We start from the raw sequence: 27,052 nt of genomic DNA on the forward strand, positions 1-27,052 counted from the left end.
TGAGGGCACAAAGATTTAAGGACATTAATTTTTTTGATTTTGACAGAAAACAACATTGGCCGCTGGAAAATCCCATGAGAAATCTTAAATGTTTATTTTAAAATTAGTATTAATACTTTTAGGTAAAAAGCGTGTTGAATGACCCTGATTAAAATGAAGACATATACTTGTTAGCTGCAGTTCGTGCTGTGATGCTCTGCTCTTATTACGTATTTACCGCCACAACTTACACATTTGTCTCATGCCTGTTACAAAAACAAAACAAAATACGCAAATCGGAAATATTAGGAGCGCACTTTAAATTTAGTCTTTGAATATGCCTGCAAATATAAATTATCTATCTTTTTTTCTGACATTTTTGATAAGAATGAGGATGAGTACAATCGAAGAGAGGGAAGGCTGAGACATGCTGCCCTCTCAGCTCTCTGCTATTTTTCTTCCAGTCAACACTCCGAGCACAATGCATGATGGTAGATATTACTCGGTTGTACACTACCTTTCACAATACGATATAGGGTATAAAAAACTTCAATTAACTTTCGGACAATACAAACAAATGTTGAATTCCCTATAAAGTGGACTTCAAAGTAATTAGGGAGTGATTGTTAACACAACGTATATATGGACATTTTTAGCGGTTTGGAATGGGGCCGGTGCTAAATCTTATGAAAGCCATAATTTGAAAATATCAAAATCACAGGTTCCAATGTCAACAACAGTAACTTCCCATGTTCAGCACGGAATAAAAACAAGAATTGGACAAACAATTATGTCTAATTGTGGCATGAAAATAAGGTAGTCATCCTGTACTAGAGCATAATTGTTATTTTTTTCCTTTGAAAGAAAACAACAATTGTCTACACATTGCTTGAAGTAACAATATATCGTTATCCAACTGTCTTTCTGCATATGCAACATAGTTTAAGGCAGAAGGCTACAACGACAATCAACTACAAAAAGAATTTAGAGTGGGCTGCACACAAGAAGATAGAGAGAGAGAGAGAGAGAGAGAGAGAGAGAGAGAGAGAGAGAGAGAGAATGGAAAAGTGTAAAGAAGCAGAGCGAGAGAGATAGAAAGACATTCAATAAACATTTCAGCAAGCGTCCCTCTGAGGTATGGTTTATTTTTGGGGCTGGCAAGCAACTGTGAGGAAGCAGGGAGAGTGTGTTTGAGAGAGCAGGAGAGAGGGAGGGAGGGTGAGCACACGATGTCCCTAGCTGTATGTGGGGAACAACTCCTGGCACAGACCCATTAGGAGGAAGTCCCGGCGCAATTCGCTCTCCTGCAGCCAGGGCACGTTTGAGATGGGATGTGTTCGCAAGCACATTATAAGATCTTTACCAGTGACTCTTTGGAAAATGGCCAGACACCTCTCTTTCCCTGCAGTCTACCTTCACCTGAGTTTGCACTTAAAAAAAGAAATAATGAGCCCTATGATTATCACAAGTTATTACATTTGTAACTGTTGTTCTGCTCTACATAGTCATTTTAATGAAGCACTTCTAATATAAGATCAATGGAAAGGACATTCTTTGGCATCTGCTCCATGCCAGTTTGTTAGTTTACAGGCTTGGTGGCGTCTGTTTAAAACTAAACAGTTTGCAGTTTTCATGCAACAAAATTCAGCTTAAGACCCAAAGTGAGGTTGTTGACATTGTTACAACCCTGAATAAGAAATGATTTACAGTGAAAGTTTCTGCTCGGAATTGCATAAACCGATCAGTGAACGCCTTAAGTCTAGTGCGCCTGCCAGATTTTATGTTCCTGCGTCAACAAAACATATAACGTAACACATGGGTATGATAAATATTAAGTCCATACAAATGTTATAAGGGTCTACTGCCCTGATAGAAAACCACAAAATCAATAGAGCAAAGCCAGGTATTTCTATTTTGCTTATAAACTGAAATTCCCATGCGTGTGGTTAAGAAATCAGTGACAGGTATTTCTAGAGACTCCAAGCTGCTATGAGCAGCGAGGTGGCATGGAGCCGCTGTGGGGGCTCATCTCACCACTCCAGTGATAATCCTCATCCAAGAATGCCTTTTACACTAATTTCCCTGCACCGCCTGCGGCAGCCATGCATGGGTGGAGTTGAGCTGCATGCCAAGGGGGTGTCCGTGGAGAGACCAGAGGGTGGGAGTGTGGACAGAAAGAGAGCAGAGTATGAGTACATGCTTCTGTGCACACAAAAACGCAAACCAGCCCAGCACAGCCTTGGCATGTCTTCTGCAAATGTAAATTTCAATACCTCAGTAACCTTCTGCCTACATCATCGGGATAAATAAGGCATTTTTGAATTTCAGAGGCTGAAAAAAAGAGTTCAGAAAGATAATAATCAGCCGTACCTGTCCTTGTTGAGGAAGGTCATCTCCCTGCCCATGGTCCAGCTTGGTCGGTAGATGCAGTCCTCTGGTATTTTGACAGGTGGAAGACACTGGCTCGGCAATGTCTTCAGAGGAGCAAACATGGAGCAGCCAACAAACGCCTGACACAGCTCTGGCTTGAACACGAATGAATAGTCCTAAACGGTGGACAGAAAATAAGGCATAGTAAGTTAGAAAAATGTCTAAAGTAATGAGAATAAACCGATATCCTTGAACATTACACTGGATCTAAAAATATGCGTACCACAGTTAATAACCTCTTCCCTGAAGTAAATAATGCAAGGCAGAGTTGAACATTTCCGTGACCTCACATTATCTTCAGGTCTATTGTTGCAGGACTAAAACTGATAAAGATTTAGTGTGTTGCTCATGGGCACTTGTAGAGACCTGCTTGCACCGACAAAGCTCCATATTAGACCTGACCCGTTACCTGTAATTAACTCAGCTTCAGATCTGGACCCGTTAACATATGACCCGCGGCCCAACCCATCACCTGTGAGTAAAAAACACATGCTTCATACAAAGTCACTCACATCAAATGGGTTACAGCCTCCTTTTCCTCCTGTTTTGGTGGAGTTGTGTTCTTAGAGAAGTTTTTGTCAATTGTCATAGCAGCTGTGCTCCTGCAGCTGTCAATGTTTTTCCTCAGACCCTTTTTTTCCAACAATGTGTCTAGCCAGTGGCTATCAAAAGTTAATACTTTTTGGCACTTTATACAAGCAGCAAATCCACTGAGAACATCTTCACATCTGATTATTTTTGTCATGATGTGATCCATTTTGATGTTCTAGCAAGTTCGCTGTCGGTAGAGACAGTTATTTGAGCAGAAGGGAATTGGTCATAGGTGGTGTCTTGGCTTTCACAATAAAACAAATCCTTGAAGCTGACTAGGTTTCATATAAACTGATTCAGATGTTAAAAACCCACATTTGTTTTATTTCAGATTTCGCCAGAGAAACAGATATCCTTAAGTTCTCACTCGCATTTAGTTCATTTTTATCTGTTCCCGTACCTGTGAATTATTTGCACAACTCTTTTATCGATTACCCTTTAGTTACACGCCGTGCAGGACTCTGGGCACTTCAGCTGGGGAGATGCTTGTTGACATGTGGAATGAACCCTGGATTACTGATCTGTAGCACTCTCATGCTCATGTGGCCTGTTTGAAAAAGGCCCGGCTTGTGACATCTGCTGGTTCTGGCAATAAATTCCACCTGTTGGTTCAGTTGTAATAGACACTGCTATGATACCCGGAGGATTTAGTCCAGACCCACCTTGATCTCAGATGGCTTAGGGCTGCAAAAGCTTTCCTCCACCTCAATCTTAAAGTGGCCTCCCAGAGATGAGGTGCCATCCAATGAGGTCATGCCTTGGTTGGGATCCATGCTGCCGTACTCCTTGCTGCACATGTTCATGGGTGAGTAGCCCATAATGTGCTGCTCCAGCGAGGGAGGTGTGGGAAACATCTGGTGCAGGTCGCCTGAGCGGAGAGAGGAACAATATTAGAATATGTCGGATCAGAATTATAATATGTTTGTAGAGGTAAAAGGAATGTAAAAGTCTAATTGAACACTGTTGCCTATAGTTTACAGTTTATACTGCCTTACATGCTAATAAGATACATTTAAATATATTTTGTTCCCACAATTTTAATTTCCCTAAATCTGACACTTTGCAACCCAAGCCATTTCTTAATTATGTACATGATCCTGATGATTCTACCATGTGAGGAAAATAAGTTCATTACGACAACTACTGCCAACATGCTTTCTGATGAATGTCCCATTGTTCTGCAGCCAAATATGACAAGCAGTTGCTGTGACAGGCAGCTACCACGCACCACAGCTGAAAACTTATTAGACACGCTTGAAGTCAAACAGGCATCTCACCCACAACTGGTGAAATGATAATATGGTTTGTCACAATTGCCTTTTCATGTTCACAACCTGTTTAACTAAGACTTTAGAGAATTCCGCTGAGCTATATATTCAAAAGCAGGAGCGTTTTCCTTTTTAAACTGCTTTTGTTTACATAAAGACAGTGTTTCTGAAACTTTCTCAAACATACCCATTCGTTTAATTAGTCGTTAAGAGTAACTGGGGAAACAACAAACTAAAATAGAAAAATAAAGATCAGCATTGGTTAGCATCAGAAAACTCTAGTTTACTTTCCCTGAATGAACCTCATCAACACAACTGAGCTTCACTTCATAGTTTTCCTCTGGGCATCCTCATCATTCATCCCACAGTGGGGGGGGATACACTTCAGTTTGTGAACCATTGACATAAGATAAATCAACACCAGAATGAAAAGCCTCAATGCAAATATTCACTGAGAAAATGGAGGGAATATGTAGTCTCTCACTTTTAGTAATATTTCAAGGAAACAGCTCATGGTAAAAGAGCAGAGTCTGGGAATTATTTGTTCATAAAACTAATGGAAAAACTGTTAATATGAGACCAATTTACTTTACAGCAAAATCTACTGAACAGTGTCATTAAATTGTCTCTACTTCTACATTAGTGTCCCTGAGCTCAAACCTAACAATAAAAAACACCCAAAGGACTGTTTAGTTGTGTTCAAATCAATTCAAGTTTAAGGCAACACTGTGTAAGAACAGAGCCAGCAGTGGAGTGACAAGGAGACAATAAGACAGCAGCTACAGAATGACTCGAAGCTGAGCTGAGCGCTGATGCACTGTCAAGTTAATTACAGCCATATTCTTCACCACTAGGTGGAAAAGCCAAACGTGAGCATTAGTGATGCTTGTGTAGTAAAAGCCTTCATTTTATTGAGTGGATTAAAGGAGATGATGAAATGCGTGTAGACGGGTGTAGAGATACATACTGATGCAGGATACAGGGTCCAAAGAGGATGACTTTGGTTCCTTGTTGCCAAATTTATCATCAGTTCCATTCACCGGTCGCCGAGAACCAGGCTGTGAACAAAAAAGTATGTTTTATAGCACCTGACGATTTAGGTAACTCAAAATGTCAGTTAATAACACTGCTCTGAATTTACTCCTGTTATATTTCTAACACCCGGGGGGCCTGCAAGTCAGTATAACATACAACGTCATGTTGGAGGAACTGCTGTGAGAGTTGTCAGCGAATGATGGGCAGAGTAGAGACAGCTCTGGCACATGAATGCCACACACACACACACACACACACACACACACACACACACACACACACACACACACACACACACACACACACACACACACACACACACACACACACACACACACACACACACACACACACACACACACACACACACACAGCTTAATGAAATACTGGCTGCTGCGTGAGCCAAGGTCTCTGCTCACCGCCAGATCGTCTTCATCCGAGTTGAAGAGGTTGTCCAGGTCGTTGATGGACACCACCAGGTCTGTCTCATGGATGAGGCTGGTGGAAGCCATGCGGTTGGTAGCAGCTGCCCGCTGAGCTTCTGTACACACACATATACATATATACAGTTAATGGGAATCAGACTTCAAATTCCTGCTTTGAGCAATGATTGTTAATGCTGATGGACTTCAACAGACTTCAATTTACTGGATTCAATGAAGCTAGGACAAAAGATTTATTTAAATGGAATGTAGTTAGACATAGTGTAAGTGACAAGTTATTTTCAATGTTCAGTGTCTTTGGACCTCAATGACCACAAAGTACTTTGACGTCACTGTCTAGATTCTCTAAGAGTGGGAGTAAAAGAATGTGTTTGTGTAATAGCAGTGAAGACACAGGAATAAAAGAGCGATGAGGAAGTGAAGAGACTCCTTACCGTCTGATGGACCTGATCCTCCATCTTCACCCTGTGGGGAAAAAAAGAAAGATGAGAAGGTCAGAAGAAGGAAGACACCACACATACTGAATGACTGAATGAATGCAACCAGAGTGATTTATGAACCAGTTCAATAAACATTGCTCAATCCAGAGAAGTAAACTGTTTATCCAAAGACAATCCCATGTTGATGAAGCATTTCAGGTTGTTAATAAGAGCCCCATAGCTGGATAACCTGTGTTAAAATGTGTGTGGGTGAAAATCTTGTCAGAAATAAGTAAAATTTGCTCGACTCAATTTGGAAGGAGAATAAAAAAAGAATATAAGTATAATGGAGATAAAACTGGACAGAAGGCCCTATAAATGAGAGAGGTTTGCTTCTGCTGTGGCAAATGAGATTTCCAGTGTGGATCACTGTGAAAACATGATCCAAGGAATGGCCTCTACACTCCCACCCAGACATCAATATCTGGATGGGCTGACCTTCTGTGTGAGTGTGTGTGTGTGTGTGTGTGTGTGTGTGTGTGTGTGTGTGTGTGTGTGTGTGTGTGTGTGTGTGTGTGTGTGTGTGTGTGTGTGTGTGTTCTTATGACAAGTTGTGTGTACACAATGCTCTGAGCAGTTGTAGCTGGGGAACAGGAATGTTATGTTTTGGCCATTGATTTCATTGCGCTCCAGGGCTTTTCTCTGAGTAACGCCGGATTTAATCCGTCTCCCTTAAAGGACCAATCTAGAGCAGAGCACAACATCCGCACCAAGGCCACAATCTATAGGTGGTAATGACGCCTTAACCCCTTATCAATAACCTGGCTTTGGGTGGGGAAGTGTGTAAGGAGTCTTTACATATTGCCAGAGCTTCTTCGACTCCAAGGAAGCTGCCAGATATGTTCCTGATTAATATTTCACACCACTCAGGTTAAACTGTAAGTGTGGTGCAGCCTCAAATAATGACGACCATTCTTGAGAAAAATCGCTCGAACACAGCGAGGAATCCACATGTCCATGGTGCGCACACACACACCCACACACACACCCACACACACTTATAGCAGACAGACAGTGGTAGGGCTCCATTGCACAGGCTGCTCTTTGGGGACTCTCCACTCCACTGAGAGTTGCCTTCATCCTTACATCCCGACACAGACCGGAGGCGTGCATCGAGGTCTTCACCAGACAGAAGGGTGGAAAAATATTTGAGTGCAGTTTTTCAGCTTAATGGTTCAGTGAGTCAGGTTTGTTGCTGTGGTTCGACTCCAGGCTCCGTGAAGCCCTCTGCAAACATTCAGACCAAGACACGTACACACATAAACGCATCGCACGCTAGGGGCAACCCACGGTTAACAGGTGGCCCCTGTCTGGATCCAGAGCCGACACCCTGCTGAAGCCGAGCAATACAGTGAGAAGGGGAAGGAGGGAGAGGACAGATCGAATAGAAAAGGACATAACAACTAAGGGAAATTGGACAAGCTAACTACTTGGTGTTCCTCTGGCTTCATCTAACAATGGGGATTCAGGGCTTCCTGCTCATTTAGTTCTGGGCAGTGAACACGGATGTATGCGGAAAGCGGTCACACTGTTATTTTTAGTGCAGTACTGCTGTGGATGCTGATAGCCTATTTTCTACCATGCCTGTTCCCTGATCTTAAGAGTCAGTCCTCGTGTCCTGATTTCACCCTGGGTAACTAGTCAAGAAGGTATGGATCAAGGGGTTACCCTCAATCTTTTTTGCGTTATATGCAATGGGGTGTGGCAGCAAACCAGACTAAGAGTAGCCAACTTGGAAGAGGCACTGGGGCGTGGCTCATTTTTAAGCAGTGTGGAGTACTTTACAATGCTGGTAAAGGTTCAGCATGGCATTTCGATCAGGTTAACTAACCACAGTGAACTCCAGTGTGCATTTGTACTTAATTTTCATAAAGTTGGCGGACTGTGAGAGACAGATTTAAACAAAAGAATGGTCAAAATTGAATTTCGCCAACACAGGCTAAAACACCCCAACTTTTAGTGCTGGGTGTGGGTTCAGCAACAAAATGACTGGATCCAACATTTCCCATAATGACACTATTGGTTGTTAGGAACTTCCTGTGTTTCAATTTTCAGGTCTCAAGCACATTTTAAGATTATCATGATGAGCTCATCGGGGCTGTTTTTTTTCTTTAACTTTAAAAACTTCCCTCCAGAGCCACTGAAGTGACCGTTTTCACAGGCCGAACAGTTTCCTTGTGATGTGTGATGATACATTTGGTGGAGTGAACATTGAAGTTTAACAAAACCAGCGTAACAAGTGGCAGCAGAGCTGTATACATTTCCAAACATAACACGATTTGCACTGCTGATTAATCTAAGCTTAAAACTATTGTGATAATCTCCCATTAATTAGTGTGTTTGTGGTCTTAAGTGTGAATTCTGTTGTAAATTGTAAAAATAAATTTACATAGATCTTTTTTTCAAGATCAGAGTAAACGATCACACACACACACACACACATAATAATTTTAATTGTATCGGTGTGATAAAAGAACAGAGTAGTGTTCAAGTAAATCATATATAGCAGTGTGACGAATTGGTGTGGAACGTTGATAAAAGATGCTGTTAAAGAGTAAAATTATATTTATACAGAGAAGTGTATATATGATGTAAGTGTAGGTAACTAAACATGTTTGCATATTCTTTATGAGTCCAAATTTCACAGTGCTGCATAATGATGATTTGGTTTCTTTGGATCTGTTTTTAGCCTTTGTGGTTGGAGCCATTTTTCTTTACTGACTCACTCTGCTTCACCTGCACTCTTCCTGCTGGCTCTGTGCCCCAAATCCAAGCGGTTCTGACTAAGACACAGCCAATGATGAGCGTGCGCGCTGCAGGGAGAGTGCAGGTGTAGGCAGGGGGGAAACCAACTGAGCCAGTGAAGAAGAAAGAGAACTGATTTGAGCTACAATAGCTGACGCAGTACCATGCTTGTGGTACGAGGGAAATTCTATACTAGGTGAGCATTGTAGACAATGTGGCCGGACCATTTGCAGGCTACTCTAAACTTGTTACCAGGTCAAAACGAAACACAAACCCTCCAGTGACCGATGCATGACCTGAAACACTGACCCCCTCCTCACCTTCAGTGGTTAGATGAGAGTAATCACTGAACAGAGAAGGGTGTGACCAAATCATGTGCTTATGTGCCCAACTGAGAAAGTTGATAGCACCAGTGCTACCAGTGGTGAAGTTAATCTGACGCCCTGAAGTGTTTTCTATTCATCTGTGTTCCATACCATTACTTAATAATGCAGAGAGGACAAAATATAATGTCTGTACTATGGCATTACATTTTCTGTTGTGTGTATCTGATACACTTGTCCCGGGCAACAGAGCTAAACGTCAGGGGGTCCTGGACAAGTGAAAACATTCCTCACTCCTCCACTTGGCTCGTCTTACCTTATGTTTCTTGCCTGGCTCCCGCTCGCCGCCTGCCTTATCTTTCTTGTTGGAGAATGTGAACTTGACGTCACCTTCCTCGAAGGCATAGGGGTCAACCTCCGGCTCGTGATCTCCGTCAGTTATGGCAGCAGATAAGTACTGGTTTCTCCTGGCTCGATACATCTGAACGCGCTCCTCCGACACCTTCAGTGGCCAATTGGATGTGGACATGATCCTGGGAAGAGAGCAATGCAGAAAGATCAGAAAGATTTACAATTAGGTACCACCTACTCATTCTTAATGTGAATGTCAAGAGCTACGTTTTACCAACCTGATAAATTGGCAATAAGAAGAAGTTGCACGTAAAAAGAAAAACAACATAACGTGATTTTCTGTATTAAATTTTGGCAACTGGAACATTTCTTAAACTGCTCGGACCTGATGCTGCCTGATATCATGTCAGTGTTGCTTGCATTGTTATCTGCACTAACAGAAATGGCAGCGATCGCAAACAAATCTGACAGCTTTCGTGCAACACAACTGATGCATCACGTTCGTTGTCAGACAATCTCGTCTCTGGCAGACTGATGGAAACATGGTGACTGCTGCACTGACTGCTCAAACTCTTAGAGACACATTTATCACCTGTTGCTGTGACACGGCTCATCAAAATCTCTTTATGTCGCTACCACTGCGCCCCTGTTGTTTCTCATAGGTGAAAGAACATGGAGGGAGGGAAAAGAAGAGGACCGCTGGCTGCGCGGGGAGGGAGGAGGGACTGACCCAGCTTATGTGTTATCTCCCCCCTTCGCTGCCTCCTACATTTCTCTGTACTTCTGTCCTCTCGTCATGCCTGTCCGGCTCTGATGTGAGGTGATGGTGTGCAGTGGCCTGGGCCAGAGATTAGCAGCCATTCAAGAGCTGTGGCCAGGAGGATTACAGCTCACTAGAACTATCCATACAAGTGACTGGCCCATTGGGATTGCATAACCTCGATGATAATTCCCACTATGGCCACCCTACGGCCCGCTGGTTGCCCTTTGTGTCTTCACATTGGACAGCTCCAACCCCCATTCTGTCAATCTGTGACCCGCTACCTTGCTTCCAGCTTCGTGTTGGTGCAGCTCTCTCTTCAGTACCTGCCAAACTGATCGCCAGCAGACAGCACGTCTCAATAGCAGAGGTTTATCTTTATCTAACTCTTCCATTACTCTTCCTATCTCCTAGCTCCCATGTTTGTGTGTGTTTCTGTGCTGGGATAAATGAGTAGTGCTGGCCCTGCACATTGGAAATATATGATGTCAAAAGGGCACATAGCAAGAGATTAACATGCTGTGTGCGCTAAGCACTATACTGAATATTCTGCAGCTGAGGGATGAAAGGGGTGGAATGAGGTGGGGGAACTCAGAGAGAGAAGGATAGAATGAGGAAGAGCATCACGGTGGGTTTTGAGTCATTACTCTTTCTAAACAATTTTTCTGGACTAGTGAAAATGCTGCAAAGGGGCCCCGGGGCCTTTCTGTAGTAGAGGGAAAGGGTGGAAGGGAATATTAGCTGGCAAATGTCACTCACTCTGTGACTGACACCGGGTTGTCCTGTGACGCCAATGCCTCGTCCCTTAGTTTGTCCCCCGGCAGCAGTGGTGTGGGCACCTCGGCTTCTTTCCTGCGGGGTAGGTTGAATAACCGCCATGGAGCGTGGGAGCTGTCCTCCTCCAGGTTGACCGCTGAGCCCACGTACACAGTGGGCTCAGGAGGGTCGGAGTATACTCCAGGATGGGGTTGATGCGAGTGGAAGTGCTGATTCAGACCCTCTGAACCTCCGTGCTCCTCGCCGCCACCCTTCACCCGGACTAGACAAGGCTCTGAGGGTGGCTGATAAAAGTGTTGGCTGTTGGGGGTTGAAGGGTTCTTCATGCCCTCCCCCGACTCCTCGCTGCGTTCGCAGGGGTGGGGGCTAAGTGGTGGGGGTTGGGGGGAGTTGGCCTGTTCTGATGGTCCCGCACTGACCCCCCCACTGTGAAGCTGGTGGGTTTTTTGGATGCCAGACACATCTGCAGAGCGAATACTAGGAAACCTTCCTCCATCCTGGCTCCTCATTGTCAACCTTTGCCCTGCAGTTGTCTCAGTCTCTAGTGAGGTCTCGTCGCTGGCCAGGCTGCGATGATGGAAGGGTGTTTGGGGTCTTTTCTGCTGCTTGTCACCTTTCTCAGGCTTCTCTCCTCCAGCTTTGTGCTTGGTCGGAGTCGTGGAGGGCTGACCTGCGGACTGAGCTTGGCCTGGGGTGCTGCCTGTTCGCTGCTTCACCGATTTATATCTGCAGGGAAATACAGTGAAACAATGTTGTTAAAATGACAGCAGTGTCAGAGATAACCTTTGAAACCATAATACACACTAGGGCTTAACAATTAATGGAAAGGTAACTGAAATCGCAAAATGGCCAAGTGCACTATCCAAACCCCATGAACTCCGTTTTTTTTAAAAGGTCAATATTGTCTGAAAATACAATCAGAAATTAAGCTACTAAAAAATGCCTCAGCTTACAAATCATATTGTGCAGACGTAAGGGAACATAGATGTTTAGTACAGACGATGCAGAAGTTTCCCGTCAGACGAGTTCACAACGACAAAGAAATCTCGATAGATTGTTCAGTTGAGGGGTGGTGCTGCATTCACACACAGGAGGTACACCCACTCACTCATGGAGAATCTTTAGTTGTATTCTCACATGGGCTTACTCGGATGTTAAGAGTATTTAATATGGGACCAGCGAATATCCACAGCAACTGACTCTGACCTTTGCGCCCCTCAATGTCAGGAGATTATCCAGAGTTCGGCGCATGTCTGAAAGCCGCTTTAATCAATCCTACATCATTAAACATTAGTTAAACTATAGTCTTGTATACTAGCAAGATGCTTACCTTTTTCCACACTCAAGTGTGAGTTTATCATTGTATTTTGCAAATTTGCAAGAATGTCAATTTTAGAAAATTTAAACCAAAAAATAGGCCACGCTGACAACCCGATCTGTAACCATCCACGCTGCTGACAGCCAACCAAATCATTCTGGCTCACCTTCCCTCACTACACTGAGAATTCATCTACACCACTGTGCAAGTGCATCAGAGTCTCTCAAGTCAGCCTCAGTGTTTCTTAAGCCTCTCTGTGTTGGGTCACCACTCAGTCTACTGTTGTGGATACAAATGAGGGAATTGTTGAAGAAACTGTGCCTTTGTAATGACTGGGGTACGCACATGTCCTGACTATTAGATGTCTAACTAAGCAGAGACATGGAAGGCTTCCATCTACTAAACAAAGCTAATGGCCATTAAAACTGGCAAAGAGAGGAGCTTCCCTGTTTCTGTGTCACCAAAGTGCTGGGTGGCTTCCAACAAATTAACATGCTCCAGCTGACTGGCCCATTCCACTTTGCTGTGGCCTGTGGTCCAAGCCTGCTCTCCCCTCCCTGGGCCAGTGTTTCAGGTATTCACATTTTGAGCAGTGGCCCACCACTGCAGGGCGTACACAGAGTTGCAATCAAATGACTTTGCAGAGGTCAAGCGATCCAGGAGGTGGAGACACGTGGTGACACACAGCCGAGGTGAGAAGGCGACACTAAGTCAGATAGATCTTTATTACCTATGGATATCCATCTCAACTGGTGTACAATGTGCAGGAATCACCCGGGTATAACAAAACTGAGTCGGACTACAGCTGCAGCACGCTCTCAATAGAGGATGGCCAAGCACCCCCCTACTCAGTAGAGTACCTGTCAAGTTTCTACCATGTACTGTAGAGTGATGTCCAAAATGTGGCTACAGAGTCACACATGACAACTTAATGTCCTGCATTCTGGACCGTTGTTGCAGGACATAAAGAGACATTTAAGCATTCACACACACTAATGAATTCAACATGTTCTGAGCTCATGGTTGTTAACATTAAGATCATGCAACACATGCTCTTTTTACTACCACAGTATCCGTTAAGTGCTCTATTAGAGGTTAATTTATTCTTTCTCCCTCGAATTATCCCCATCAGTGCAGAAATAAAAATGTCTGACTTACAGAAACCCAGAGTGCAGAGGAGGTTTCCGCCTTGGCACAGATGTCACTTTTACAAAAAAGTAATAAATAAAAAAATGAATGAAGAATAATATCTTACATATAGTACATTTTGCTGACTGTGGCCCTGTGTGCCTGCATTAAGAGCTCCACACACTCAGTATAACCTCGAAATGCCTCTGAGCTCACATACTACGTGAGCAATACCTGCACACACTGTACCTCCACGCGGAAAGTGACTGACCTCGAGCAGCTGCAGTACGACCTCTGCGAAGGCTCCACGAAATCCCAGGCTCTCACTTTCTCCGTCAACTCCTCCTCACAGGTACCGTTGGTTGCAGCTGAGAACTTCCGCCTGGGGAGGAAAACAACACTTTGAAACACAAATTTTCTGAGGGCAAATTGTGACTGGAGTCCAACCACTTCCTCGGCTATTTTTCATCCGGTGTTACTCATGTGAAGAGACCAGTGCTTTTTTTTTTTTTTTCAAGTTCTGTAACATAAATCCTCAATACGGCACTGCTATAGCTCATGTTTCCTTGCTATTCAGTGGCGATTGGTAAAAGCTTTGTGCTGAGGCTTATTTCATAGCCTTGCTCTGAGCAATAATATTTTGGCTGACAAGCCAACAGCTAACTACAGCCGACATTCTGTGCTTGGTCAAGGGGCAACAGATCCCAGGGTGCTCCCAATGTGTCAGATTCACTGATGCTGAATAAAACAAAAGACCAAGGGACAATACTGCAAGCTTACTCTTACTTTAATTACTTGTGATCGTCATTTCCATCTCGTTTTATTCAAAGATTTTTCACTGGTTTATGTGTGATAGAAAATGCAATAGAAATATAGGAGAAAATGGTTTGACAAAAGTTCTGTTAACTGTATATGGCAGATTTGGAGTTGAGAAGTGCTGGGAAACAAAACATTGAAAGGCAACAGTGCTTTTGGGCAGAGGGAAGGGCCTTTCAGTTTTGACCAGCTTATCTTTAAAAGAGGAACACAGAAACCTGTGATCACACACTCATCAAGGTTTATTAAAAAATACTGAATCTGTCCAATGCAGAGCTGAAGTACAAGGCTTAGATGAGCAGTTTTAAAATGAAAATGATATTCTCAACTTTTGGAGTACTTAACTACTTGAACGCTGCCACACAAGCGTGCTCTACTTTACTCTGCCTACATCTCATAAAAGTGCTCATAAAATAAAAGAAAAAAACGTTAGTGGAGCATTAGCAGAGAAAACAGCTCATCCTGTCAGCCTCTCCAAGTGGAGTGATCCGGTTTTTTTTGTAATGACGGTTTTTTTATGTGTGTATTTAATGAAAAAAAAATGTTACCACCAAAACAGCAGCCTGAAAAATCACCAGTGTGCGGAAGATGTATAACAGTTTACCGCTCAAAGCCTCACTCCATCCAATCAAACGCTTTTTAGGCACCCGATGAAAAAACTGCATGTGAAGGCTTTCATCACAATTTGATTTTGTTGATGAACACAACTCATGCAGGAAGACAGATGAGGATACACATTTATCTGGGTTGGTTTGGCATCTTATTAGTTTGATTGAGTGCTTCAATTAAATAAACTACACCCCCGCCATTATATCTCCAATTTACAACCATCCACGGTGACAATTATTACTGATAGGTTGTTGGAGTTTGCCCAGGCCCATGGAGACCACACAGGGAACTCATGCCAGGACACAACCCGAGCAACAAATTATTATTCCGTCTAGCTTGCAAACATGAAACCAAGAACATGGCGGCACTGTCCCGTTTGTGATTTTATTTTGTTACCAAATGACCAATCGTAACACAAAAATAGAGGACAGATTAGATAGCCGGTTATGGGTTTTGTCCTCTGATGTTTAAATCATATTTTTAATCTACACTGATTTCAAACATGACCTTGTGCTGCCTTCTCGACACAGTAACTTACTTGTTCTGGGCTCGGTTGATATTGCACTCTTGCCATACACGCTCCACCACCTGTGTGGCTTGTCGGCGTGGAATTTTCCCTCCATGGTGACTTGTTCTGTCCACGCTGAACACATCAGATGATGAGGGCATACTAACCCACTTCTTGGCCGAGTGAGAGTCCACTAGAGAGGGAGAGGACAAGGTCAATGGACCACTTGACAAAAAAATTACCAATTCAATGGTATAGATCATTTTAAGAGCAAACCATGACAATCAGTCTCTATTCTCCAGTGATATAAATCCACACAATGTATATCACTACCTGTCTGCGTCTCCTCGGGCGATGTGGGAGGGGTGAGGGTCACCAAAGAAATGGCGGGCTCTCGCTGGGAAGCAGGCACTTGGTGGCCACCCGAGTAGACGGCAGTGCATTGGGAGGACCCCACAGGGGCCACAACTGGGATGTCTGACTGTGGCACCAGAACCAGGCAGGCTGGGTACACCATCCGCACACCACCTGTACACACACAGAAAGAAAACAAACAGGTTAAACCTCAGACTCCAATCTACATTCTAATGAGACAAACACAAGGAGAAATAGCTTAGTGATGGATATTTTTAAAAATAACTGACCGACGAGGACCTCCACAGAGGCCAGAGAGTCATCTTCCCAATCCATGTCCTCCACCTTGTCCTCCGACACACCCCCCTTAGTGCTGGGGCCGATGGGATAGAACTGGTTCCACTCCTCAATCAGCTTCTGAGTGGGTGGGTCTGACATCTTGTAAGACTGTCCCGTCAGGGTCCCGTTCAGGCCGAAAGGACTGAGGATGACTAGAGAGAGGGGTAGGGTGGAGAGGAGAGGAGAGAAAAACAGAACAATGTTAGTCATCATAAGTACGTCTTCTACTTTATACTGAGAAGCAGTGGCAAAATCAAGTGTGCGTCACTGACACAACTAATCCCCCGCAGATCTTCTTTCTTTCACCTCTGAATCCATTTCCTCCCTAGATTCCCCTCTGCATAACCTTAAAACTTCCATGTTTTACTAACTCTCTCTTCTCATTTCTATGTTTCTGTTTCCAGTTTAATTCATTTTCTACATCTTATATCTTACATCCTAAAATCCTTTATTACTTCTTTTCCCTTATCTCACTTCTTAAACTATTCATTCTTTTTTCAGCCATCACTTCTTACTTTACCTCTCTTCTCCCCAGAATTCCATTCTCACATCGTACCTCTTTTCTTCCTTTTTTGAATTGAATCCTTAGCCCACTCTTACTCTCTTTCTTCAGCTCCATCACTTACCCTTCCTCATGTTCTTATTCCAGCCTTCACTTCATAGTTTCCTTCATTCCCATTCTATGTCCTATATCTTCTTCCCATTTTCGCCCTCATAACTATCTAAAGTCTCTCTTTATACTGATCACCTTTCCTTTCTTACTTCTCCCTAATGCATCCCTTTCCCTGTGATTCCGTCATCTCCGGCAGAATCTTTCTGGAGCACCGCTGGACTCAGCTGGTCCCGGCTGGTCCCGGCAGACTCACCAAATACTTACTGAGCAATCCAGACGCCAATTATTGGCAAGCGCTGGCCTCCCAGAACCCATAAACAGAGGCTTATAAAAAAGGGCCACTCCTCTGCAAACACATTTGACTGCACAGACATATAGGAGTCACACAGTGAGCCCATCAGTCTGCTTACAGAACAGACCTACATCCATCAGAGAATGAAAGCGCTACCATGGACTAACATGCATAATTCATACCTATGAGCACAGATACTGTATGCACATCAACCTGACATGTATATATGAGCCCTTCAGCTCGTAATGCTTCCATTTTCTGTCTCTGCGTCTGCAATACATTTTAATGTGAGGATGGGGTATAAATGGTTCTACGAACAGACTGGCTGGGTGGTTGGGTGTGTGAGGGAGCATTTGTTAATGTCCTGATCTGCTCTGCTTTTCTAGTATGTCATTACTAGACTGGATGGCCTTTGTCTCCAGGTATTGATCCTGGGGCTGGACCATAGAAGAGCTTCCAGGATGGGAAAATGGAGGGAGACAGAGAAAATGGTAGGAAAAGGACGACATGATGCATGAGCAGTGTTTCAGTCGAGGGGGCATTTTCCGACAAAATGTCCTGCAGATGGTGAGGCTCAACTGCTACTCATAAAGTTACAATCCTGTAATAAAATAAAAGCCAATTTTCATAATTATGTTTTGCATTTTATTTGAGGTAGGCCTTGGGCATATTAACGTGTGTCTATATAGCAGTTTGTATTGGTAGTGGAATTTCACTTTTCCCATGCAGGATTCAGATTCTCCAGTGTAATCTTACTTCACTGATATCAGCCTCGCTCTTTATTCTCTTTACATAGCGTCAGATGTCACTGCTAATACAAACAAAACTTTTTTACGGCTACTGCTTCACATTAAAAGCCTTTGATTGGCAACAGGCTTTTACTGTGAAGTAGACACAGGAAACAAACTACTTGTACAGTGCTGACCAGTCACTCTTCAACAAAGAATAAATCTGTGAATATTTGTTTTATTTTGTGAGGGAATAATGTATGGTGACACAAAGTCCATGCACACACAGAACAGTTTACGCAAAAAGAAAACCATCCTTACGAGACAGCTCTTCCGCTCTACATGCAAAAATAAGGTCCAGCAAGAACATTGCAATGAGCACAAGCTCAACCCTCTGTACACGACTGCAACTAAGGCTGGGAAATTAAAAAATGTCATTAATTATTGCAATATACTTTTCATCAATAGCAATAGCATAAAGGTTCAATTCATATCAATATATAGTATTGCCAATGCATTGTGCAAACACAGTAAGGGGTTTAACGACTACATGTATGTAAAATGTTTCACTGTTTAACAAGTGTTTGTCATTCGAAATAAAAGAGGAGTTAAAAAGCACAACCTTCCCTGATGAGCACAAATCTGTCTTTAAAATGAATAATAATGTTGAATCTATTGTGATCTCTCTGTGATCTTGGAATACTTTTTAGCCATATAGTCCAGCCCTACTTGCTACTGCTTCAACACAACACCCCCCCAACCCCCGCTCGGGTTTTGAGACTGATTAAATGTCACAGTAATGGGATCGACAGGAGCAGCCACAGTGAAGTGTTAAATTAAGAGCTGCAGGTGACAGGCTGCACACGTCCACCTTTTCTGCAACTTTACTCTGCACCGCTATTGTATTTCTGCCAAAGTCGGTGCTCGAGGAGTGTTTTCTTGCGCTTGCTGTTACCATGGGAACCACGGGTGTCACTATGAAGGTTTGAAAATGACTACTTTGAAGAAAAAATCTAATGTACAGACCCAACACTCCTGGATATTTTGAGGATGTGGTTGGCAGGTGGTGGTGACAGATAGGGTGGGGTATTAGCAGCTCTGTTAAGCATTAGGCAAAGTTTGGCACCTATAGAGATAATATTTTGACTGTGAAAGGAATCCGGGTGGCATTCATTACATTGCTTTTTTAAAGCTCTAACATGAAGCACATCCTGAATGCCCCCTCAACATAATGCTTTACCTACAGCACATACAGTCCTACCTCAGCAAAAACATCACAACAGAGAAGAACTAACTGTTATTTAAGTTGCGAAACACAACATCCAGTACTGGCCAATCATATCAATGAAATATAACTTGTTTCCCTTTCATTTCTGGCTGCACACTCTTAAGACCTGAGGTCAGTTGTAGAAGAGATCAAATTCAGCACAATTATGAAATGGTTCACCATTTTTACCCCCCATCACCACCTCCCCTCCCTCCACCCCTCCATTACTTCTGCTTCCCTCTCTCTCTCTCTGCCTGCGAGTCTATCTCTGGCTCCCTGAAGACATGTCAAATGTGTTCAGATCAGTGTAATGGGCTGAGAGTTCATTACATTCACTCTGCGCCCTTTTATGAGGTCACATCCTGGAGAGGTCTGCCTGCCGGAGCGCTCTACCGCACAGTAAACCAAGCTTGGCAGAGGTGAGGGGGGAAGAGAGAGGATGGGTTGTTAGGAAGCTAAAGATATACTGCCGAGGTGAAAACACACCTGCGCACAGACACAACAGGGAGATCATAAAAGTCATACACATCAGGCTACATAAAAAAAATCTATGCTCTCAACATGGAGTTACTGGGAGGTATTTTTATTTGCCTCAAAATAAGAACTTAAATAGCACTCAAAACGCATACCCCCACCAAGGCACAACAGTCCCCTAATGAAACCACATTTACAATTACAGGATCCAGATTTTAGCACCAAATTACACACACTTGTATATCAGCCCCCTAAACATGCCTGTTTTGTTCCATAAAGGGCCATGAATTATTCAATGTGAAATCAGTAAAAATGTCAAAAAACCAACTCTTTCAAATTGAAAAACATTCCTGGATCTGCCCCCTGACCCAGAGCAGCCCCAAGATTTTATGGGTTAATGCCCAACACATCCACAACATGAAAGCAGTTAAGTAGTTTTTCTGTAATCCTGCTAGTAAAAAAGAACAAATGCAGATCCTCCTAGCTGGAGGTAATTAATTCAGTTTTGATTGTTCAGTGTCAACACAAATAGAAAGAATTCAGCACACATCACTTCATTTAATTTAATTGAGACAATGTTGTCTCATAATAAAAAGGGAGAGTGTGTGTCTGTGGGGAAACTCACATGACTTGTCTGGAACTACATGACTGGGAAAATTGAAAGGAAGATAACAGAGTGCAGATAGGCTTTCTTAGAAGATTAAAATGAGTCAAAACTAAGTAACTGCTAGTTAGTGACTGGAATCCTCATACTGAACAAGAAGATCTTATCAAAACCTCAAATTCAAATCATACGCCAAGTTCCAATAACTGTGAAATTTTTTTTAAAAAACAGAAAGGACCTCATCACCTCATTTCACGAGAGCTGTAGAGACAGAGGGGATGAAAGGAGGAAAACATTTCCTCAGGGTTCATGTGTCCATCACTGAAAGAATAACTTAAATAATTTTAAGGTTTTATGAAGTCATTGACAAACTAAACGCTAACTCTAGTCAGGCTTTGTCTATTTTCTATGAAGCACTTGTTTCATAATGTAAAATGTGTGTTCTTTTATGTGACAATCTACCAGAGGGAATGATCACGGGGCATCAGCTAAGTATGCAGAAAAAAAGATTGTGTACAGCTCTCCATGCCTCACTTATGATACAAACATCAGGATATATGTGTGATACTCGTATTAAAATCACTTTAATGTAATCATGTTATTAGGAGGCAAACTATTTCCTTCCCCTGGCAAAATAAGACAATATGTATATTACTGTCATTACATTAATGTCACTGTATGTGAGAGGAGATGCAAGCTAACAATGGTTTTGGGATTACAGTTTTTGGCTCGGGGTGGGACAGTAAATTTAGAGCCAATGATGGAATATCATTAGGGCCACAGATTTTTATAACTGCGCTACACTGTAATTCAAAGTGACTGCAGAGGCTTTTCTTTTAAACTGGATGCGTGCCAGTGTAATGAAAGACAGCCTGACAGAAGGATTGCGTATGTATCATCTTGACAACAGCTCCCAACACAGCACACATAAAGCTTACTAATTAATTACATTCAAAATATACTCTCCTAGGCTAAGAGTGAGGTTTTAGTTGTTAATGTTACAAGAAGATATGAAAAAAATACTTTTGAGAGCAAGTTCAAATACTTTGAGCTAAATGGCGTCTTTGAATCCTAATGATAAAACTGTATTTTAGGACACGCAGTAAGCTTTTTCTCAAACTAATCATATGCAGTTTGGATGAAACTTTTACTTATTCTTCTAATTCAAAGACTAGAATTACTGACTCATGGTTTAATGCCTGTGCCAACCAGTCAAACATTCACTTTTGCTCAGACCCATATAATATATGTAGTGTTATGAAAATTGACATTTATGCCATTTATTACAAAATGTTACTCACGCAAGGCTCATTTTTATCTGAAGATTCTCATCAGCTGAATGTACATTTTAGATAAAGTTTCAAGTGAAACACAATTTCAATAGGGCCTCCCACCGTCGGTGCTCGGGCCCTAAATATAGCAAGAACAGGCTACCATATATATTTTTTCAACTTGAGTGCAAAAGCAGGCATGTGTTCACACATGAAAATATGTGTGTCCTACTGGACTCTGTCAGCTGATTACAGCCTTTTCCTTTGAAATGCGGAATTCCCAGGCAGCCTTGAAGCCAAAAGTTCAAAGAGAAAACACTGAGCAAAACATTGGAGCAGTATTTATGTTTTCCCACTGAATAAGGCTTGGTCTAATGGGCTCTCTTTGTTCATCTGTCGAATGTATTATTTCAGACGCCGCTGATCAGATTTGAACAAAACTCGAGGGTAACGATGTGTCGTCATCATGACTGTGTGTGGCACTGCACTCAAGGGTTATATCAAAGTGACTAGAGGATGACACTGTTCATTCGTTTATCCAGCTACTGGGATGCTGATCAGATTTTTAGAGAACATGGGGCAGAATGTGACCCCACAGTGAACTCAACAGGATGAGGTCAAATATGCTTTGTGTTTCTAACTGGCCCTAGAATTCATTGGAGCGAGTTCAAAGAAGCCAAGTGTATTTGGACACCCACCTTGGAAGGGGCTGGACGCCTGCTGAGCCAGAGTAAGGTGCTCCTCCGTCAGGTGGTAGATGGGCTGGTGCTGGTTGATCTCCACACTGGTGCACACGTTGCTCTCGCCGTGCAGGAAGAAAGTAAAGGCGCAGGATAGGTGCTCACTGTATGGAAGGAGAGAGAAAGAAAGAGATGGGTATTTTGGGATCCCACTACTTTAATGTGTACCTTTGAAAAGAGGTGCAGCTTGCAATGAATAACTCCGATGGAGAGTGAGTGACTGCTGTGGAAAAAAAGGGAAGCATATCAGATGTACTAGCTCATGCTCCCGTTCACAGAGTGGGGGGAAAAAAGAGTTGGCAGCGAAAGGAAGGGTAGAGAGAGAAAATATGATAATAAAAACCAGTCTTTTTTTGTCAAAGGCTGCAATGGAATCTCTCTTCTCACTCATTCTGCTTCAATGTGACAGAGACTCGATAGGAAGAATGAAGCCAGAGGTAGATGCAAGGAGGTACTAATCTGTGCACCCTTTGGTCATATAAAAGATGCCTTTTATGCTTATATCAAGTTGCTCAGACAGCTGGACAGCTCTTTATCGTAGATGATAATGAAGCGTCTGCAGCATCTTTTACAGACTTCAGGATGGAAGAATGTCATCAAATCAGTGCTCACAGGTGGTTTGTGTTAGTGTGGTTTGTACTTCGTCGGTCTAATGTGGATAGAGCTGTGTGTAATACAAAGGAACACTAACCCTCTAGCTAACACACTCAGCAACAACAGTACCTTCTCTCTCTCACTCACTCACTCACACACTCACACACACAAGCTCGATGCCTGCCTGTGCCAGTCTGACCTCAACAGTACACACAACAAAAGTGTCAAGTTGAAGAAGAAATGCAAAGCAAGGACGAGGCCGATGGAAGAGGGGCAGAGCAAAATGCAGACCATTGTCTGTGGACTTCCCTCTCTCTATTCTCATCCAACATACACGCCCACAGACACGCACACTCACACGTTACACAATCACAGAGAGCGGGAGACAGCGCAAGTGACAGATGACCAAACGAAGGGGTTGAATTTGGAAGTGGATCAAAGAGGGTTGCGTCCTCAGAGGATTTGGTTAAGCAAATATCAGTCTTTTCGCCCCGTCTCTCTCTGGCACACCTACTCAGCAGAGGATTAAAGAAAAGGAGCAGAGGGAGAGAGAGATGGAGAGAGAGAAAGCGCACTTCAATAAGATAATACTACCTACGTACTGAAGAGATGCCCTAAGCCCCCCAGAGCTTGGCATTCATCTTCGACTTTGGTTTTATTGGTTAAGATAAGGTGGTGCTTGTTAATGAATGGCTGTAAATGTATGATATTTACTGTTGATAACAGTCCTGACTGGAGGCAATGTAGGCTAATGAAGGTGAGTCAAAGAGAGAGAAAAGACATCCTCAGCAGTTTTAGCTAAATACCAATGTTTTGGTGTTAAGCTAGTGGACTGCTACTGCCATTAAAGGATGGGTCAAATATAATTCAAATATCAGCATATGTACACTGACTTATACATACTGACCTAATTATAGGTCTCTGTAAACTCAAAAGCAGTAGAGAAGCCATCCCTCCATAACGTGGCTTCAATGTAGTGATGGTGGGACAAAAAAACAATACAATTCTTAAGTTCATCCAAGCTAATGTAAAGCTTCAGCCTTCTGAGTTACATGGCATTCAGACAGAAACCAGACCTGCTTTCTCAAGCTGCTGTAAGTCTTCAGGAATCTGGGCTTGACAAATTATCAAGTAGTCTATCTTCCAAATGTGGTCTTTCTTTTGAATGAAATTCTTTCTGTGTTTTCACAGTCCTTCCTTGTTAGGCCGCACAAAAAAGAGGAACGCAAAAGGGTAATTTTCTACTAGAAAGAAACACTTTGACAAACAGCTACTTGATTTGTCAATGGCTGCACTCAGGCGAAATGAGCACTGCTTCATTCAGATGAGGCCAGCACGTTCAGGGATACAAGTTTTTTTAGAAAGAGGATACCATTGTTTACCCTTTTTTCTAAATCTTTGATTTGAAAAAATAAGGGTTGTCATTCATTACAAAAAATATTCGTTTTGACTGGAGAAAGTATCAATGTTTTCCTGATACTATATTTATACTTTTAAAGATCATCACGCATCATGGAATATCTGTAGTCTGTTTTGCCAGGCTTGTGAGTGTCTTTCCACATTCGTCAATAGCGAGTCTGTCAGATTGAATCAACGAAAAACTCTTTAGTTAGTCAGGTTTGACCTGCAGAACTTTTTGAATGTTGCTGTAACATGTTCGGCTTTTGTAGAGGAAATCAATTCATGTTGGCTTCTTAGCGTCTTGCATGCAGCCCGCTCTCATCCATCCAGAATGACAGGTATATTTATTCGGTGAAAATTACATGGGATTTTCTCATCAATAAACAATTCTGTAAATGAGTCAGTTCAAGCCATCTTTGCTTATTTTGACTGTAGTCTCTGGGCAGGTGTGGAAACAGAGAGGATTGGTATAGAGACAGACAAGCCCAGTAAAAACTGGGTTATACAAAAACACTGCAGACACCTAACCAACCACAAATTTAGGTAATCAGTCAAACTCTGTTAAATTATCTGATGGCTGCGGGAGGATGAAAAAAACGGCAGTTCAAATCAATTTAGGGAAATGTTATTTTGTATGATGCAGAGAACCACTGATACCTTCAGGACATCCCCCAAAATCACCCAAGTGTGTAAGCCCTCCAGAAAAACCCTTGATAAAAGAAAATATGCTTGTGCAAGTAAAACAACAACAGTTACTACCAGCGGTCGACTGAGGAGAAGCAGGGGATGAATATAAACACAAGAAGAAAACACTGGTGAGCAGCCAGGTGAGGGAGTGAAAAGACAACTAGGGAATTGGGCCACATGCTGGCACAGAGAGCAAAGACGCTTTTGTTTGGGAGGTGTGTCACGACTGCTCCAGTGCAGGAGTAGTAAATTACACTTGGCTGGTTTGGCTTCTCTTACACAGCCTGTTCAAGGCAGAAATGTTGCGGCTTTATTCCACATCGCCATTCTGTAAATAAAAAATACCAACATGAAAGCAAGGAGGGACAGAGGTAGTCCCAGAGCTGACTTGTGGGTAAAAGGGGACGCGTTATTGTGTTCAAAGTCATGGCTGTTATTCCATCTTAAAAGCCAACATAATGAGGGGTCTTCTTAATGGCAATAGAGTTTGTCACCAAAGCGCCTGGAGGGTGAGTGAGAAAAAGCAAGAAAAGAATTAAAAATGGAGTGGAATGACAAGCTGACACGGACCGTTCTTATTTGCACAGCATGGAGACAAAGAGTGGAAGCAATAGTAACCATTGACTGCAGGCTAGCAAAGGGCCGGTGGAGCTATCTGAGGCTCGCTTAAAAGGAATAATCTGAAATTTATGAATTGTCATTACAAGAATGTACATGCTGCTAATACTGTAGTATATTTCTGTACGTGTAGGAAACGAGGGGAAATTGCCTGGAGAGCAAGGAGGGGGAGGTAATGAAAAGCGAGTGAGAGATCGACGACAACAGAGAGGAACTACAAACATGTGTTGTGTTCTGCAGACATCAACAGAACTGCAGTGTAGCGTTCTCCTCTCACATGCAAAGAAACCCTGACGCTACACATCCACACACACACACACACACATCTGTGTTTGCAGGGGCACTTGTGCGCTCGAGGTAGAGGGCTGCCATCTGTGGCTCAGCAGGCAGAAGTACAACCCAACTTTCACACACGCACACGCGCCGGCATTAAACCAGATTCAAATCAATTCTTCATAAATGTGACAGTACAGATTGCTCCGTCAGCTTCAGCCTATTGGTTAAGAAGATTAGCTGACATGCCAGCTGTCTCAGGCTAAAGATCACATTAGAGATTAGAGTATGGCTCATTCAATTTGAAACTATCACTTTATATAACTAAATATTAATAATTTAGTAATCCTTCTTTGTCTACCTTAATAAACAACAAAATATGTTTTTACTTTTTACTAGTGCACTTGTAGTATTTCAGGTCAACAGACATGAGCCTTACTGAACTTAACAGGTGTTCGGTTAGCAGTTGGCCAAGCGAGCAAAGAAACATCAACACATGAGCACATGACACGTTGCCTAACCCTGCGTCTCTCACTGACACGTACACAAGATGAACAAGGTTTGGTGAAGCTTACAAACTGCAGCACAAGGCAGGGGGACTTTTATTGCATTTGAAACCCCTCTCTCTCTCTATCTATCTGTGCCCTTGCTTCCTGTCTCCTGGATCTGTGTGTGTGTGTGTGTGTGTGCAGGGGTGTTCACACGACCCATCCACACGTGACACACAAACACAGAATCAAATTCAGCCCTTCTGCAAACATCCACAGCCTACGAGTGCAGCAAACACGACTGCACATGCCTCAGCATGTGGGGGTAAACACACACCTGCAAACATCAGCTGTTTAACATGGTGGGAAGCAGTGCTGGGCAATTCACCGAAAATGTATAGAAACCAACATACAACATACAATCTTGCTCAGGTTGGATAATTCGGTTAATACTTTCCCAAATGCGTGCATTCACGAACTGTCGAGTTTCAGCTACGTTCGGTGCTGTATTACCCTGCAGCATGCCCTCCTTCCTCCCTCCGCTGCTGACCTGCGCTCACTTTACACGTTAATAATGAACACCAAAACGTTATCAGGACATGTACGGGGGAGAGCAGATTGTGATCCGGTGGTTAGGGGTTTGAAATAATCGTGATATTGATTTGAAGTCATATTGCCCAGCACTAGTGGGAAGTGTGGAAGCTGGAAAGAGGGGGAGCAGGTCATGTGTAGGCATGGAGAGGCCATAC

The 27,052-nt window shown here is 42.9% G+C and overlaps 1 protein-coding gene across 2 annotated transcripts in view; it reads right to left on the minus strand.

Annotated features, from left to right (window-relative positions):
• The window catches only part of med13a (mediator complex subunit 13a), a 79,114-nt gene that overhangs the window by 13,048 nt on the left and 39,014 nt on the right, over positions 1-27,052 (minus strand). For both annotated transcript variants that reach the window (XM_035179271.2, XM_035179273.2), the window contains 12 exons: positions 22,201-22,346; positions 16,205-16,405; positions 15,894-16,088; positions 15,591-15,753; positions 13,899-14,009; positions 11,164-11,907; positions 9,610-9,826; positions 6,181-6,211; positions 5,723-5,844; positions 5,236-5,326; positions 3,663-3,868; positions 2,350-2,525 (listed from right to left, as the gene is read on the minus strand). In XM_035179271.2, coding sequence (XP_035035162.1) covers positions 2,350-2,525; positions 3,663-3,868; positions 5,236-5,326; positions 5,723-5,844; positions 6,181-6,211; positions 9,610-9,826; positions 11,164-11,907; positions 13,899-14,009; positions 15,591-15,753; positions 15,894-16,088; positions 16,205-16,405; positions 22,201-22,346 — 2,403 coding nt within the window. The remainder of the gene's footprint in view (positions 1-2,349; positions 2,526-3,662; positions 3,869-5,235; positions 5,327-5,722; positions 5,845-6,180; positions 6,212-9,609; positions 9,827-11,163; positions 11,908-13,898; positions 14,010-15,590; positions 15,754-15,893; positions 16,089-16,204; positions 16,406-22,200; positions 22,347-27,052) is intronic.

This window comes from Hippoglossus stenolepis, chromosome 15 (genome assembly GCF_022539355.2).
Source record: "Hippoglossus stenolepis isolate QCI-W04-F060 chromosome 15, HSTE1.2, whole genome shotgun sequence".
Lineage (NCBI taxonomy): Eukaryota > Metazoa > Chordata > Actinopteri > Pleuronectiformes > Pleuronectidae > Hippoglossus > Hippoglossus stenolepis.